General features: G+C 37.0%; 2 protein-coding genes across 3 annotated transcripts in view; one reads left to right on the forward strand and one right to left on the reverse strand.

The window, feature by feature from the left end:
• Positions 1-12,634, forward strand: part of LOC119492355 (inositol hexakisphosphate kinase 2-like) — a 1,011,171-nt gene that overhangs the window by 204,770 nt on the left and 793,767 nt on the right. The window lies entirely within an intron of this gene.
• Positions 72-9,838, reverse strand: rae1 (ribonucleic acid export 1). 2 transcript variants are annotated; one of them, XM_037778099.1, is made up of 13 exons: positions 9,663-9,838; positions 7,057-7,175; positions 6,818-6,922; positions 5,923-6,015; positions 5,742-5,828; positions 5,571-5,657; positions 5,160-5,231; positions 4,932-5,039; positions 3,977-4,083; positions 3,741-3,816; positions 2,181-2,375; positions 1,274-1,359; positions 72-646 (listed from the first exon to the last, which is right to left on the reverse strand). In XM_037778099.1, coding segments are annotated over exons 2-13 (1,107 nt in total). In that variant the 5' UTR covers positions 7,147-7,175; positions 9,663-9,838; the 3' UTR covers positions 72-645. The 2 variants fall into 2 exon arrangements, with proteins under 2 accessions (XP_037634027.1, XP_037633944.1); XM_037778016.1 differs by lacking the exon at positions 72-646 and having other exon boundaries at positions 1,270-1,359.

Here is a 12,634-nt window from a genome sequence, read left to right on the forward strand (position 1 = left end):
AAAGACACTGAAGGGCAAAATGCTCCACCTGCTGGTCAACTAGGGTTAAAACAAGCACACAGGAGAGGTCATTGTGATACAGATGTTGTCCAAAGTTTATAATTTTGATGTTGTGATGATTCCACCCATGTGATGAAGAGATTTACAGCTGAAACATGATAGTGGTTCATGGTTTTCGCATGCACTATACAGTTCTGTGAATCCCCAACCAACATTTATACGGCAAACACAACCTACTCCCTCAGGTTGGAATAAACATGTTCAAATCTAACAGTATGCACTTGGTTATTTATTTTACATCCCAGTTTCATTCATGGAGCTAAACCACCGACTAACAGCAAATCGTAAGAGTCTTTGGAGAGCTGTAAAAAAAATGAGGAGCTGGACACATAAAAAAAAGAAATTGAAACATCAAGATGAATGACAAATAAATCCCTCCCTTTTTATGATGACCTCTGCGACCACGCAGCTGTCATCAACGCCAGGTTGGGTAGGCCCCTCTGATTGGTCCATGCACAGTACGCAGCGCGGCGGCATTGGTCCAGGTGTTTGCCGAAAGGAAGGAGTCTGTCTCGAGCGTATACACACACTAAAGCAGCAGGTCTTCCGCATTTCCCCACAAGAGATGCGACTTGGCACGACGAATCTAAAGACAGGAGGGAGCAGTCAGAACATTTTTCTTGATTTTTGTTTTGTTTATTTCTGAAAGGTTGTGTCCCTTTTTGTACAGAATAAACAGTACGATATCACTCTTCAGCAGACATAAATCAATCCTTGCAGATGACTGTTGATTCATTGTAAACCATTGCTTGCCTTTGGTCAATATTTCTTGAATCTTTTCATTATCTCCATAATTTAATAAATAATCCTTAAATACCTTTTAATGTCACTGAATACACTGCAAAGCCTTACTGCTTATATAATAAGCTAAATTCCCTAAAAAAGCCAGCAGGCTTCATCCCAAATGTCCGGACTGTACAGGTGTAAATGCAGCTTGTATACAATGTTTACGGCAAAAACTACACAAGCCTTCAAAATGACTCACTCAGACCAGTAGGGTAGCATTCCCATACAAAGTGGCTACTTGTAGTACACGGCAGTACTGAGATCAGAATCATGTCTATATCGTCACTGCCCACATTCATGCATGCCAGGGATCATGGGGTGCCTTGAAAGGCCCCAGTGCAGGTCACAGGGGTACAGAGGAAGTGGGGCAGCCCCGTACGGCGACCGCGGTCTCCAGGTTTACAGACAGCGGCTGCCCTTCTCTCACCATTTCTTGTTCCGAGGCTTCAGCTCCTCGGCAGCGTTCCTCAGGAAGATGTAGTTCTTTTTCTGGGGGTTGTAGTACTCATGGCCCTGAGGAATTCAGATGAGAGCACAATATTACAAAATAGGAGAGAAGGACAGCATGTGTTGTATGACAACAGTTTTCAACTATTGTAGTTAGGGCTGGGCGATATGGTTTATAAATAATATCTTGATATTTTTTAAGCTAAATCGCGATATACATCGGACTTATAACAGATAAATAATGAGAATTATTACACTTTGACAGAGCGTTTCTATTTTAACTGGCGCAGCAGTGAGGGAGATGAACACACGGGAGAAACGAGACAAGAGACAATAAGTGCTGTGCTCTAAAAAGAGAAAGTAGACAGTTAAAACAGAGCTTTTTTATCCAGAATGGACAGACAGACGTTCATTCTTCCCACAGGCAGTTCAAAACCAGTATGTCCCATATGCTCAGAGACCGATTATTAAAAGCGGTAACATCTTTTTTGAAGTGGAGGCGCATCTTCCATCATCTTTTCCGACTTCAACACGTATAACTCCCTTTGGTGCTTCACTTCTTCCACTCTCTCCAGGCTCTTTCTCAGTCCCCTGCTTCCCTCCAGATACAAAAACATACGTACATCCACGCTCGTACGCCACACACACTCACCCAGGAGAGTGTGTCTGTGGGAGGGAGAGAGCCGTGGGAGAAGCGAAATGCCAAAGCAAGTCTCATGCCAACGGCTTAAAAAATGACAATTAATATTTATACTGGTGATACAGTCATTTACTACATCCCACGTAGAACAAGCCGTAATACATTGAGTTTATTTGATATATCGCCAACCCCTAATTCAAGTGAAATACAAACACCTGCTCACAACTTGAGATTTTACGCCTCCTACCTTCGACCAGTCGTAACTGGAAGCATATGCAAAGATGTTGCCGGTGTGGTTGAAGCAGCAAGCCGTGATGGGCTGGTCGAGCTGCTCTGAGGTCTTCAACTTGGTGCGGGCGTCTTTGTCCCAGAAGCTGAAGCGCCCGTCTGAGCCAACGGTAGACAGTGTGCCATGGACAGGATGGAAGGAGATGGCATTGACCTGATGGGAAGGATGGAAATCAGTAGGTGAGATATGAGGAAACATTATAACGAGGCTGGTTGGTGTTATCAGAGGGATTATAATGTAATGATGGAGTCTGTGAAAAGATAAAAAAGGGCTGTCGAGCGAGATGGTGTCTACCAAATAGCATTAAAAAATCAGTGGATATGACAAATGCAACAGAAATACAAAAATGTAATGACATTAATATTAAAGGGTAACTTCTGTATTTTTCAACCTGGAGCCATATTTTCCCGTGTTTTTGCGTCTAAGTGACTAATAGCGACAACAGTCTCTGAAATTGGTCCAGTATTGAGGGAGAGCGCTGTAGACAGCAGCAGCTCACAGGCTGCAATATGGAGCTATTGAGGCAAGCTGGCGCCGTCATTTACATCCACTAAAAGTGCTTGTTTTTGCCATGACAGGCTCTGATTGTTATTATAATTGTCTGACATTATGGAAAGAGTCTCACTGAAGGAGAAGTCTCGTTCTGAAATCTGGCGAGGTGACGTGTTGCCGGAAGATAACGGTGGAATAGTGGAATACATCCATGATGGAAACGCGAGTGCCAGCAAGGCAGAGTTTGTTGTGTTGGAGTACAGAAAGCGTAGCTTAGTGTTATCTAAGAGATTTTCAATGTCATGGCTGAATATTAAGATGATTTCAACAATGTGGATGAGGTCTTTGAATTTGATTTATTTGAGCCAGGGTATACGGATATTCAGATTTCACAACGAGACTTCTCCTTGAGCGTGACTTGGACACCATAACAAACAGACCGTATCAAGAGAAAGGTAAGAAAACGTTTTATTTCTCTGTAGCGTCCTTTCCATAATGTTGTCAGACACTTATAATAACAATCTGAGCCTGCCAGTGAAAAAATGCATGGTAGTAGTGAACGTAAAGTTACATTAGCGCTGCTCACTTGCCCTCGCACCGTGTGAGAGCAAGTGAGCTTTTTTATGGAAAAATAGGGCCCAGGTTGAAAAATACTGAAGTTACCCTTCAAGCCATATTCACATTAATATTGATCTCAGATATTAAATGAAACACTATTAACAGACCTGTTGCACTGCAGATATGACATGTAATTAATTATATAAATTTCAGTTGTAGTTTAATCGGTTCCAAGGCATCCATCACTTAATTCCATCTAGGTTTTTATTGACATATGACAAGCAGAATGTCTGCTGTGAAAAAGGTCTATTATAACACTTTGCATCAAAACTGTTGACAATAAAGTCCTCAAACTGGTATAATTTGTCTATGTTCCAATACAAATGTTGATCAAATTTAATTTAAGAGCCCAAAGGATACAATTATTTGACAATGTCAACACTGTTTTAGAAATTCAGAACAACTTACAGCATAGATGTCCTGTGGAGTCGTTGTGTTGGTTCCATTTGACCTGTGGCACTTAAAGGTGAAGTTGTCTTTGGCTCTGAAAGGGATCCGGGAACACATTCATGTCATGTTTTGCTTCAGGCCTTTGACAGTAAGTCAAATGGTAAAAAACAAATGATAATCAGGCATGCCTACACATCACTGGATTAAATAAAAACCCATTCACTTGTAAGAAATTAATTGTTTTAGACACTCACGGGTTTGGAGGGTTGATATAGTGGATGGCCACTCGGCCCTCAATGCTTCCCAGTGCAAAGCCTGTCGGCTTGTTCTGCTTGTCCTTGAATATGGCGACACAGCGGTGCTGCGGGACAGAAAAATACATTGGATCAAAAGAGAGTCATACATGAAAAGCAAAATATCTTACATCTATCTTAACATCAAGTCAAAGAAAATGAATCTGGCTGTACATAAAACTACCAGTAAACTACCTTTATTAATATAAAATTATACAATATAATATACATACTGTATAGAGGCCTAATATACATTATATAATAATATACTTAATAACATCTCTTATAATGTATATTCAACTATCAATGCACACTTACAGTAATTCTAACATCCATGGACAATCATGCACCTTACTACCATAGCAATATCCATCTGCCTTGCACTAATGTACAGTGTACTACACTGTCGCATATTAATATAATCAAACAGTATATGTTTGTGGCCTTGTGTGCAGGTCTACTACGGCCACGATGACTCCCTCTGGATCATCGTCTGCCACCTTTCCATCAAGTAAACACAAGCTTGTGTGTCTGTATTCCCTGCAGCGGAGACGTCGTAAGCATCAGTCCAAGGATTGGTAAGTGATGCGGAAATGATACATAAGTGCTTCTGTTGGCTACACATACACGTCTGTGTATGGCGGTTGCATCACTGAGAATGCTCAGCTGCGCTTGAGCTTCAGAAACGTAGCTTGTGTGGATGAAAACCTCACTACTTGATCCATAGAAGAGCTAAGCAACTGAAAAGCTATTTGATTCAGAAAACAGCAACGCTACCATCACGCTACTGAGAAATGTAGTTAAACTAGTAACGCCGGTACTTTTAGCGCCGCTACTGCACAACACTCGGCACGATGTGCACAGAAAGATATAGGAAAAGACAAAAAGAAATATTTCATGGAGGAAAAAAATTCACCTGATGTTTGAGAGGAGAGTCTATTCTGCGAAACTCAGACGGCTGGTTCTCCAACTGGTAAACTATCAGCCCTCTATCAGCTGTGGCAACCACCGCCATGGGGTACACCTACATAGAATAGTCAGGGAGGTGAAAAACAACAACAACAAAAAAAAAAAAAAATCACATATTCAATTATCAACTCATCAAGTATTACAATTCATGCGGTACTCCTCATAAACCACTTACAACATCTGCACAGTAGCATCTCTCTGGCATCTGCAGAGACATCATGGGATTGGGAGAGCGGGTGTCCCAGAACTGAAGAGAAAAACAGAAAAGTGGTTTGTTGTGCGGTTGTTTCTCAATGCTACATTAAAAAGCTTGACATACCACTCTCTGATTAGCTCAATTAAGTGATTGTTGTGGTTACATTTAGGTGTATACGCAAATACATCAAGTAAAAAAGTCTCAATAGTGACCATTACCGATTGATAAGAGGTGACTGAAATGAAGTTTACCAGAAAGCTGTTTTGGAAGCATAATGGCTGATCATATTTCATGATTTTGTTTTTTGTTTTTTCAGATGTTCTTGGGACACTAAATGCTAAAAACAAATGTATGTCTTTTCAACAGATGTGTTGAAATGTGCTGTTGTACCTTCAGTGTTTTGTCCCAACTGCCAGTCATAATACAGCTGTAGTTTGGGGCTTTTATCCAGTGGATTGCTTTGATCGGACCGTCATGCTGTGAGGAGAAATAATAAGAGGTGTAAGATGATTCTGCTTCATTCTTATGACCACATAGTTGATCTGTAAGCTTTCATCCAACCTGTGCAATCTGCATCGCTTGATTGCTGTTAAGATCCCACATCTTGGCTGTTTTGTCACAGGAAGCAGTGAAGACTTTACTCCCATCCTGGTTAAAGAGAATAGCACATCGTAAATTATTCCATGGCCCAGCAGATGGCAGCTACTCCAGAGCTTAAATTACTTATTATGATGAGACTTACGTCACTCCAGCATGCATCCAGCACTGGACCTGTGTGCATCTGTTGGGCTTTAGGGACAGTCTGTCCATTGTCCTGAACCTCCCAGCACCGGACCTAAAGTCAGATGATACCACATAGTTAGACTGTGTTTACTTGTGAGCATACTACATACCAGTGGTGGAAAGTAACCAAGTACATTTACATAAGTATTGTACTTAAGTACATTTACATAAGTAATGTACTTAAGTACAATTTACAGGGTGGTATTGTTAGTTTTACTTAAGTAAAGGATCTGAGGACTTCTTCCACCACTGCTACATACTCGTTATCTGGTCCAGAACTAGTCCTCTATGGAAGACAAACCTGGTGAGGGGATCCTCCTGGAACTCAACTGTACTCGAATCTCATATAAAAATGATCCATAATCTTCACTGAATCAATCTACTACTGTAGGCTGATCTATTCAGTTCATCTCTAAGTTTATATCCTATATACATTATATACTGGAATTTTAATTCCTGTTTAAGTTTTATCAAGTTATTGTTGCTTTACAAAGGTTTACACTTGAATTGTAATTCCTTTTAGTTTTGAAGATTTTTTTTACCAAGTTGCTCGTGCACAATATATTATTTAAATAATAAATAACAATTAAGTAAATTTACATCTATGTATTTATTTGTCACATTTTCTTTTGAAAAGTTAGGATATTTAAGTCAAGCCTGATGTTGCCTTACACATAAAAGAATGATCCCAGTCAATTCCACACAGTGCGGCATACATCTTATTAATTAAACACTGGTATGGGATCGGTACTCGGTATCGGCCGATACCCAAATCCCAGGTATCGCTATGGGACTGAAAAAGTCAGATCGGTGCATCCCTACTGTACACCAATTATTAAGAATAAATAACTCACATCGTTGGCCCAGGATCCTCCGATGAGGAAGTTCCCTGGCATGGTGGGGGGACTGAAAGCCAGACAGCTGATGCTGTCATCTGGAGGTGAAGTCACTTCAACATCCTGTAGGACAAGACAGGAGCATAAACAACAAAGTAAAACATTAAGCTGTCAAGTTAAAAGGTAAAAGCACAGCTTCAGTGAGTCATCATAACAACTTATGTCAGATGCTTTAGTTCTGTCCTCCACTGGTTTACCTTCATGGGATTATGGCTGTCTGTTGTTGCGTTTCCAAAGACACCTGTCCCTCCTGCTCCAAACCCGGAGGTTGTCCCAAATAAACTCATAGTACATTAATGTTAGTCCTAATGTACACCTGAGAGAGAAGACAGAGGCATGGTGTAACTTACACAACAGTAGACTACATTCATTAGTCTGTCATCAATATCATCAAAAGCCAAACCACAGTAACAGGCAACGTAACGTTACATTATCTGGTAAGATAAGATATTCATTTATTTGGGAAGGTGGTCCTCGGAATTATTTTAACAATCAGACGTGGGCCTCAAGTTACAAAAGGTTGAGAAGCCCTGCTTTAAAGTATACTCTCAGTAAACTACTATTTTATTAGTTTTTACTGCAAGTATAGTTGTAAGTTTTCTTTAGCTTATAGTACTTAGCCAATGATTTATGCATTACATAAAGAGACTTATGCTATTTGACTTGATATTTTTACCACTCAGTTAGAGAGCTTACACCTGATGATATAGGCAAGATATACAGTATAATGATATAGCTTACACCTGATGATATAGGCTAGATATACAGTATACTGATATAGCTTACACCTGATGATATAGGCAAGATATACAGTATAATGATATAGCTTACACCTGATGATATAGGCTAGATATACAGTATAATGATAGAGCTTACACCTGATGATATAGGCTAGATATACAGTATAATTCTATAGTTTATACCTGATGATATAGGCTAGATATACAGTATACTGATATAGCTTACACCTGATGATATAGGCTAGATATACAGTATAATTATATAGTTTATACCTGATGATATAGGCTAGATATACAGTATACTGATATAGCTTACACCTGATGATATAGGCAAGATATACAGTATAATTATATAGTTTATACCTGATGATATAGGCTAGATATACAGTATACTGATATAGCTTACACCTGATGATATAGGCAAGATATACAGTATAATGATATAGCTTACACCTGATGATATAGGCTAGATATACAGTATAATGATATAGTTTATACCTGATGATATAGCTGATGATATACCTTAAACCTAATGATATAGGCTAGATATACAGTATAATGATATAGTTTATACCTGATGATATACCTGATGATATACCTTAAACCTAATGATATAGACTAGATATAGAGTATAATGATAGAGCTTACACCTGATGATATAGGCTAGATATACAGTATAATGATATAGTTTATACCTGATGATATAGGCTAGATATACAGTATAATGATAGAGCTTAAACTTAATGATATAGACTAGATATACAGTATAATGATATAGTTTACACCTGATGATATAGGCTAGATATACAGTATAATGATAAAGCTTATAGCTGATGATATAGGCTAGATATACAGTATAATGATAAAGCTTATACCTGATGATATAGGCTAGATATACAGTATAATGATATAGCTTACACCTGATGATATAGGCTAGATATACAGTATAATGATAAAGCTTATAGCTGATGATATAGGCTAGATATACAGTATAATGATATAGCTTACACCTGATGATATAGTTTATACCTGATGATATGGTTTATACCTGATGATATAGGCTAGATATACAGTATAATGATATAGCTTACACCTGATGATATGGTTTATACCTGATGATATAGTTTATACCTGATGATATAGCTGATGATATAGCTTATACCTGATGATATACCTTAAACCTAAAACTTATACCTGATGATATAGACTAGATATACAGTATAATGATAAAACTTATACCTGATGATATAGACTAGATATACAGTATAATGATATAGCTTACACCTGATGATATAGCTGATGATATACCTTAAACCTAATGATATAGACTAGATATACAGTATAATGATAAAACTTATACCTGATGATATAGACTAGATATACAGTATAATGATAAAACTTATACCTGATGATATAGACTAGATATACAGTATAATGATAAAGCTTATACCTGATGATATAGACTAGATATACAGTATAATGATAAAGCTTACACCTGATGATATAGCTGATGATATACCTTAAACCTAATGATATAGACTAGATATACAGTATAATGATAAAGCTTATACCTGATGATATAGACTAGATATACAGTATAATGATAAAGCTTATACCTGATGATATAGACTAGATATACAGTATAATGATAAAGCTTATACCTGATGATACAGGCTAGATATCAGGGAACACGTGAGTGACGTCATCCACAACAGTTGCAGGTTGACAAGATGCTAATGTTGATGCTAACTAACATTACCACAGCTAGTTTCTACATTATAACGTTAGCTAGCTTGTTAACATGATATTATCTGAGCAGTTTAACTATATATGGTGTTTAATATACGCTTGAGTGTATGCACTACTATCTGAGTCATCATGTAGGTTATAAAACAACAGAATTGAAGGCTAGCTAACGTTAGCAGAGTCAGGTTTTAGACCTATACTGAGTCAGTTAAGCTAATTTAATGGATTAAAACGTCCAAATGCAACAATTATCAAACATCCTACTCACACATCATATTATCTGCAGACCAGTCTGATAACTACATGACTGTACGTACCTCCAGAATGTGTTATATTTTGACTTTGAGCCGTGAAAACGATGGAAAATGCCAAAATAATTTGGCGCATCAAAAATGTGGCGGCTTGTTCTCCTCGATGTGTCGCAGTTTGATGACGTAGGTATTCCACCCACCCGGTAACAAGCCGAACGCAATGACGAGAGTGAACGCTGGGAGGCAGCGCGTGACAGGAGTTACACATCAACGTGGTCACATTATTCATTCATAAAAAATGATAATAAAATATGTTTTACAGTACAAAAATAATATAAAAATAAAATAAGTTATACAACAGATAAAATGTAAGGAAATGAGAGGTTGAATAGATGAAACAAATACATAAAACAAAACAAAATAAAATAAAATAAAATAAAATAAAATAAAATAAAATAAAATAGAATAGAATAAAATAAAATAAAATAAAATAAAACAAAACAAAACAAAACAAAACAAAACAAAACAAAATAAATAAATAAATAACAATAAGGGTCTGTTAAACAATTGGAGTAAATTTGAAATGTTGAAACAATCTAATAGTTTTTGCCAATTAATATTTTTTGAGTTTTAAGTTTTCAATTAAAGTCAAATATGTTTTAAAATCAGTATCTTTAAAAGTTTAAAAGGAGCGTATTCTTTTAAGCCATTTGTTAGTAGTCTGTTTTTATTCTTATTTCCATTTAAATGGTTCATATTTTGTTGAACTTTGTTCAGCTCTTTTTTTACTGTGTTAGCTGATGCATCTTGTTTTTTGCACTATCCCCTTCGCTGCTGTACACTACAAATTTCCCCTCTGCAGGACTAATAAAGGAATATCTTATCTTATCTTAAAATAAATTAATAAATAAATAAATAACAATCAAGGCCTGTTAAACAATTAGAATAAATTTGAAATGTCGAAACAATCTAATAGTTTTTGCCAATTAAGAATTTAATTTAAAAAGCCGCAAGCAATGACGAGAGTGAACGCTTGGAGGCATTGCATGATAGTAGGTACACATAAACATGTTCAGGTTTTGCATTACAAAAAAAAATTCAGCAAATATATTTTATAGTATAAAAATAATATAAAATAGAACAAATTATACAACAAATAAAATGTAAGGACATGAAACGATGAATACTAAAAAATACTACTAAACTGCAGCCCAACAGGCAACAACAGCTGTCAGCGTGTCAGTGTGCTGACTTGACTATGACTTGCTCCAAACTGCATGTGATTATCATAAAGTGGGCATGTCTGTAAAGGGGAGACTCGTGGGTACCCATAGAACCCATTTTCATTCACATATCTTGAGGTCAGAGGTCAAGGGACCTCTTTGAAAATGGCCATGCCAGTTTTTCCTCACCAGAATTTAGCCTAAGTTAAGGTTTTTCGAGTTTTATATGATTACCAGCTTTTAAACTCAGCCTGCTACAACTTAAAAATCGTAAGTTGTGTTAATGCATTAAAGAAATGAATGGCGTTAAAATAAATTTGCGTTAACGCTGTATCATCGCGTTAACTCTGACAGCCCTAATACAAACCCTTCACAGTTACACAGTATAACAGATCCTAATATGGACAAAACAAACCATCTTTAAGTACTTCTTATTCATCTGCTAGAGCAGTCAAATGGTTATAGCTCCAGTGGGAGATGTAATGATTGATTCTTATTGGACTCAGTCAGTATACATCAAGCAAATTAGTAGAATACGGTGTATGAATAAAATTATGAGATACAGTACATCCCACTGAGGCTGAGAGATGTCTGTGGAGCAGCTACACAATGCTGCTGCTGCTGCGACATAGTGTAAAACCTCCTTCGGTTGTAATGCGTGGGATGATGATGTGGCCGAATAGTCAATTAGAGGAATTCTTGGCATGCATTAAGAGTCCTTGAGGAAAACAGATTTTTTACAGTCTTAAATAGTTACTAGTAATGTTTACAAATGTTTGTAATGAATAGGGAGGGCTCTTAACGTTTATGAGCCATGTAAAGTGACCTTTGCTGAGGGGAAAAAAACAACATCTGAAGTGACTAATGTATGGTGCTAGTGGAAATTTGGTTGTGTGACTTTAGTTCATTTATGGGTTGTTCCAATGGTGAACTATACACAAAGACAGACGTTTAAAGGCCGTTTCAGTTTGTGGTTATGACACATTAACTTCCTTTTCTTGAGTTTTACGTGCTGATCCAGTCACCGCTGTCCTCAAGACTCAGTAAAGTACAACAGTGCTTGAAGCGGGAAAAAAATAAGTGCCCGTACTCCCCTCATTCACATGTTGGCGTGTGTATCAGCAATCTCTTACGACTTATTCCTATTTATTTATTATTTCTTTAAGCATGTTAAACAGTGGCAGTCAATTATTTATGATTTCACTGCTATATTATTATACTTGGGCTGTGTATCTTCTATAGTAGGCCTATAATACTCCAATAATATTTACACTGGAACATTATAGGGTAAATGTGGTGTATTTGTATATAGTGTTAATAGTTAATAGACTGAGCTACTTTTTTAATTCTGCACACCACAAACAGCTCTACTCTGCACAGTTAAAGACTAGTTTTACTGTATTCTACAATGTACATCTTTATTCTGCACTTTAGTCTATTTAAAAAAAAAAAAAAAAACTCTAACTCAGTTCTTATCCTGCATTATACTAATAGTTAAGGTGATTTCCTGTTATTTGTAGTATTGCTCTATAATATATTATGGGATGTCTATAGGCAGCCAGATAGACAGACAGGTACACATGCAGAGCTGAGGTGTGTGAGCTCTTCATTCAGGTTTTAGGAGCAGAGTCCCACTCAGGATGCGCCTACATATTATATAGAGACTCAATTTCTATAGTCAGTAAAAGATACTAGGAGATATTGGGTTCGGGCACAAGAACATTTTAAGGTCTTTCACTTAAAAGTATGAAGTTTACATAATTTTTTTATCATTATTATTACTAGTTAAATGATTATTTTATTATTTATCACAGC

Source organism: Sebastes umbrosus, chromosome 1, assembly GCF_015220745.1.
Source record: "Sebastes umbrosus isolate fSebUmb1 chromosome 1, fSebUmb1.pri, whole genome shotgun sequence".
NCBI classification, from domain to species: domain Eukaryota; kingdom Metazoa; phylum Chordata; class Actinopteri; order Perciformes; family Sebastidae; genus Sebastes; species Sebastes umbrosus.

Coding starts and splice junctions, on each gene's coding strand:
- rae1 (XM_037778016.1), bottom strand. CDS start 7,146: ATGAGTTTATTTGGGACAACCTCCGGGTTTGGAGCAGGAGGGACAGGT. Junction 5,829..5,922: donor TGGATGCATGCTGGAGTGAC/GTAAGTCTCATC, acceptor CTCTTTAACCAG/GATGGGAGTAAAGTCTTCAC. Junction 5,232..5,570: donor GTTGGGACAAAACACTGAAG/GTACAACAGCAC, acceptor TTTTCTCTTCAG/TTCTGGGACACCCGCTCTCC.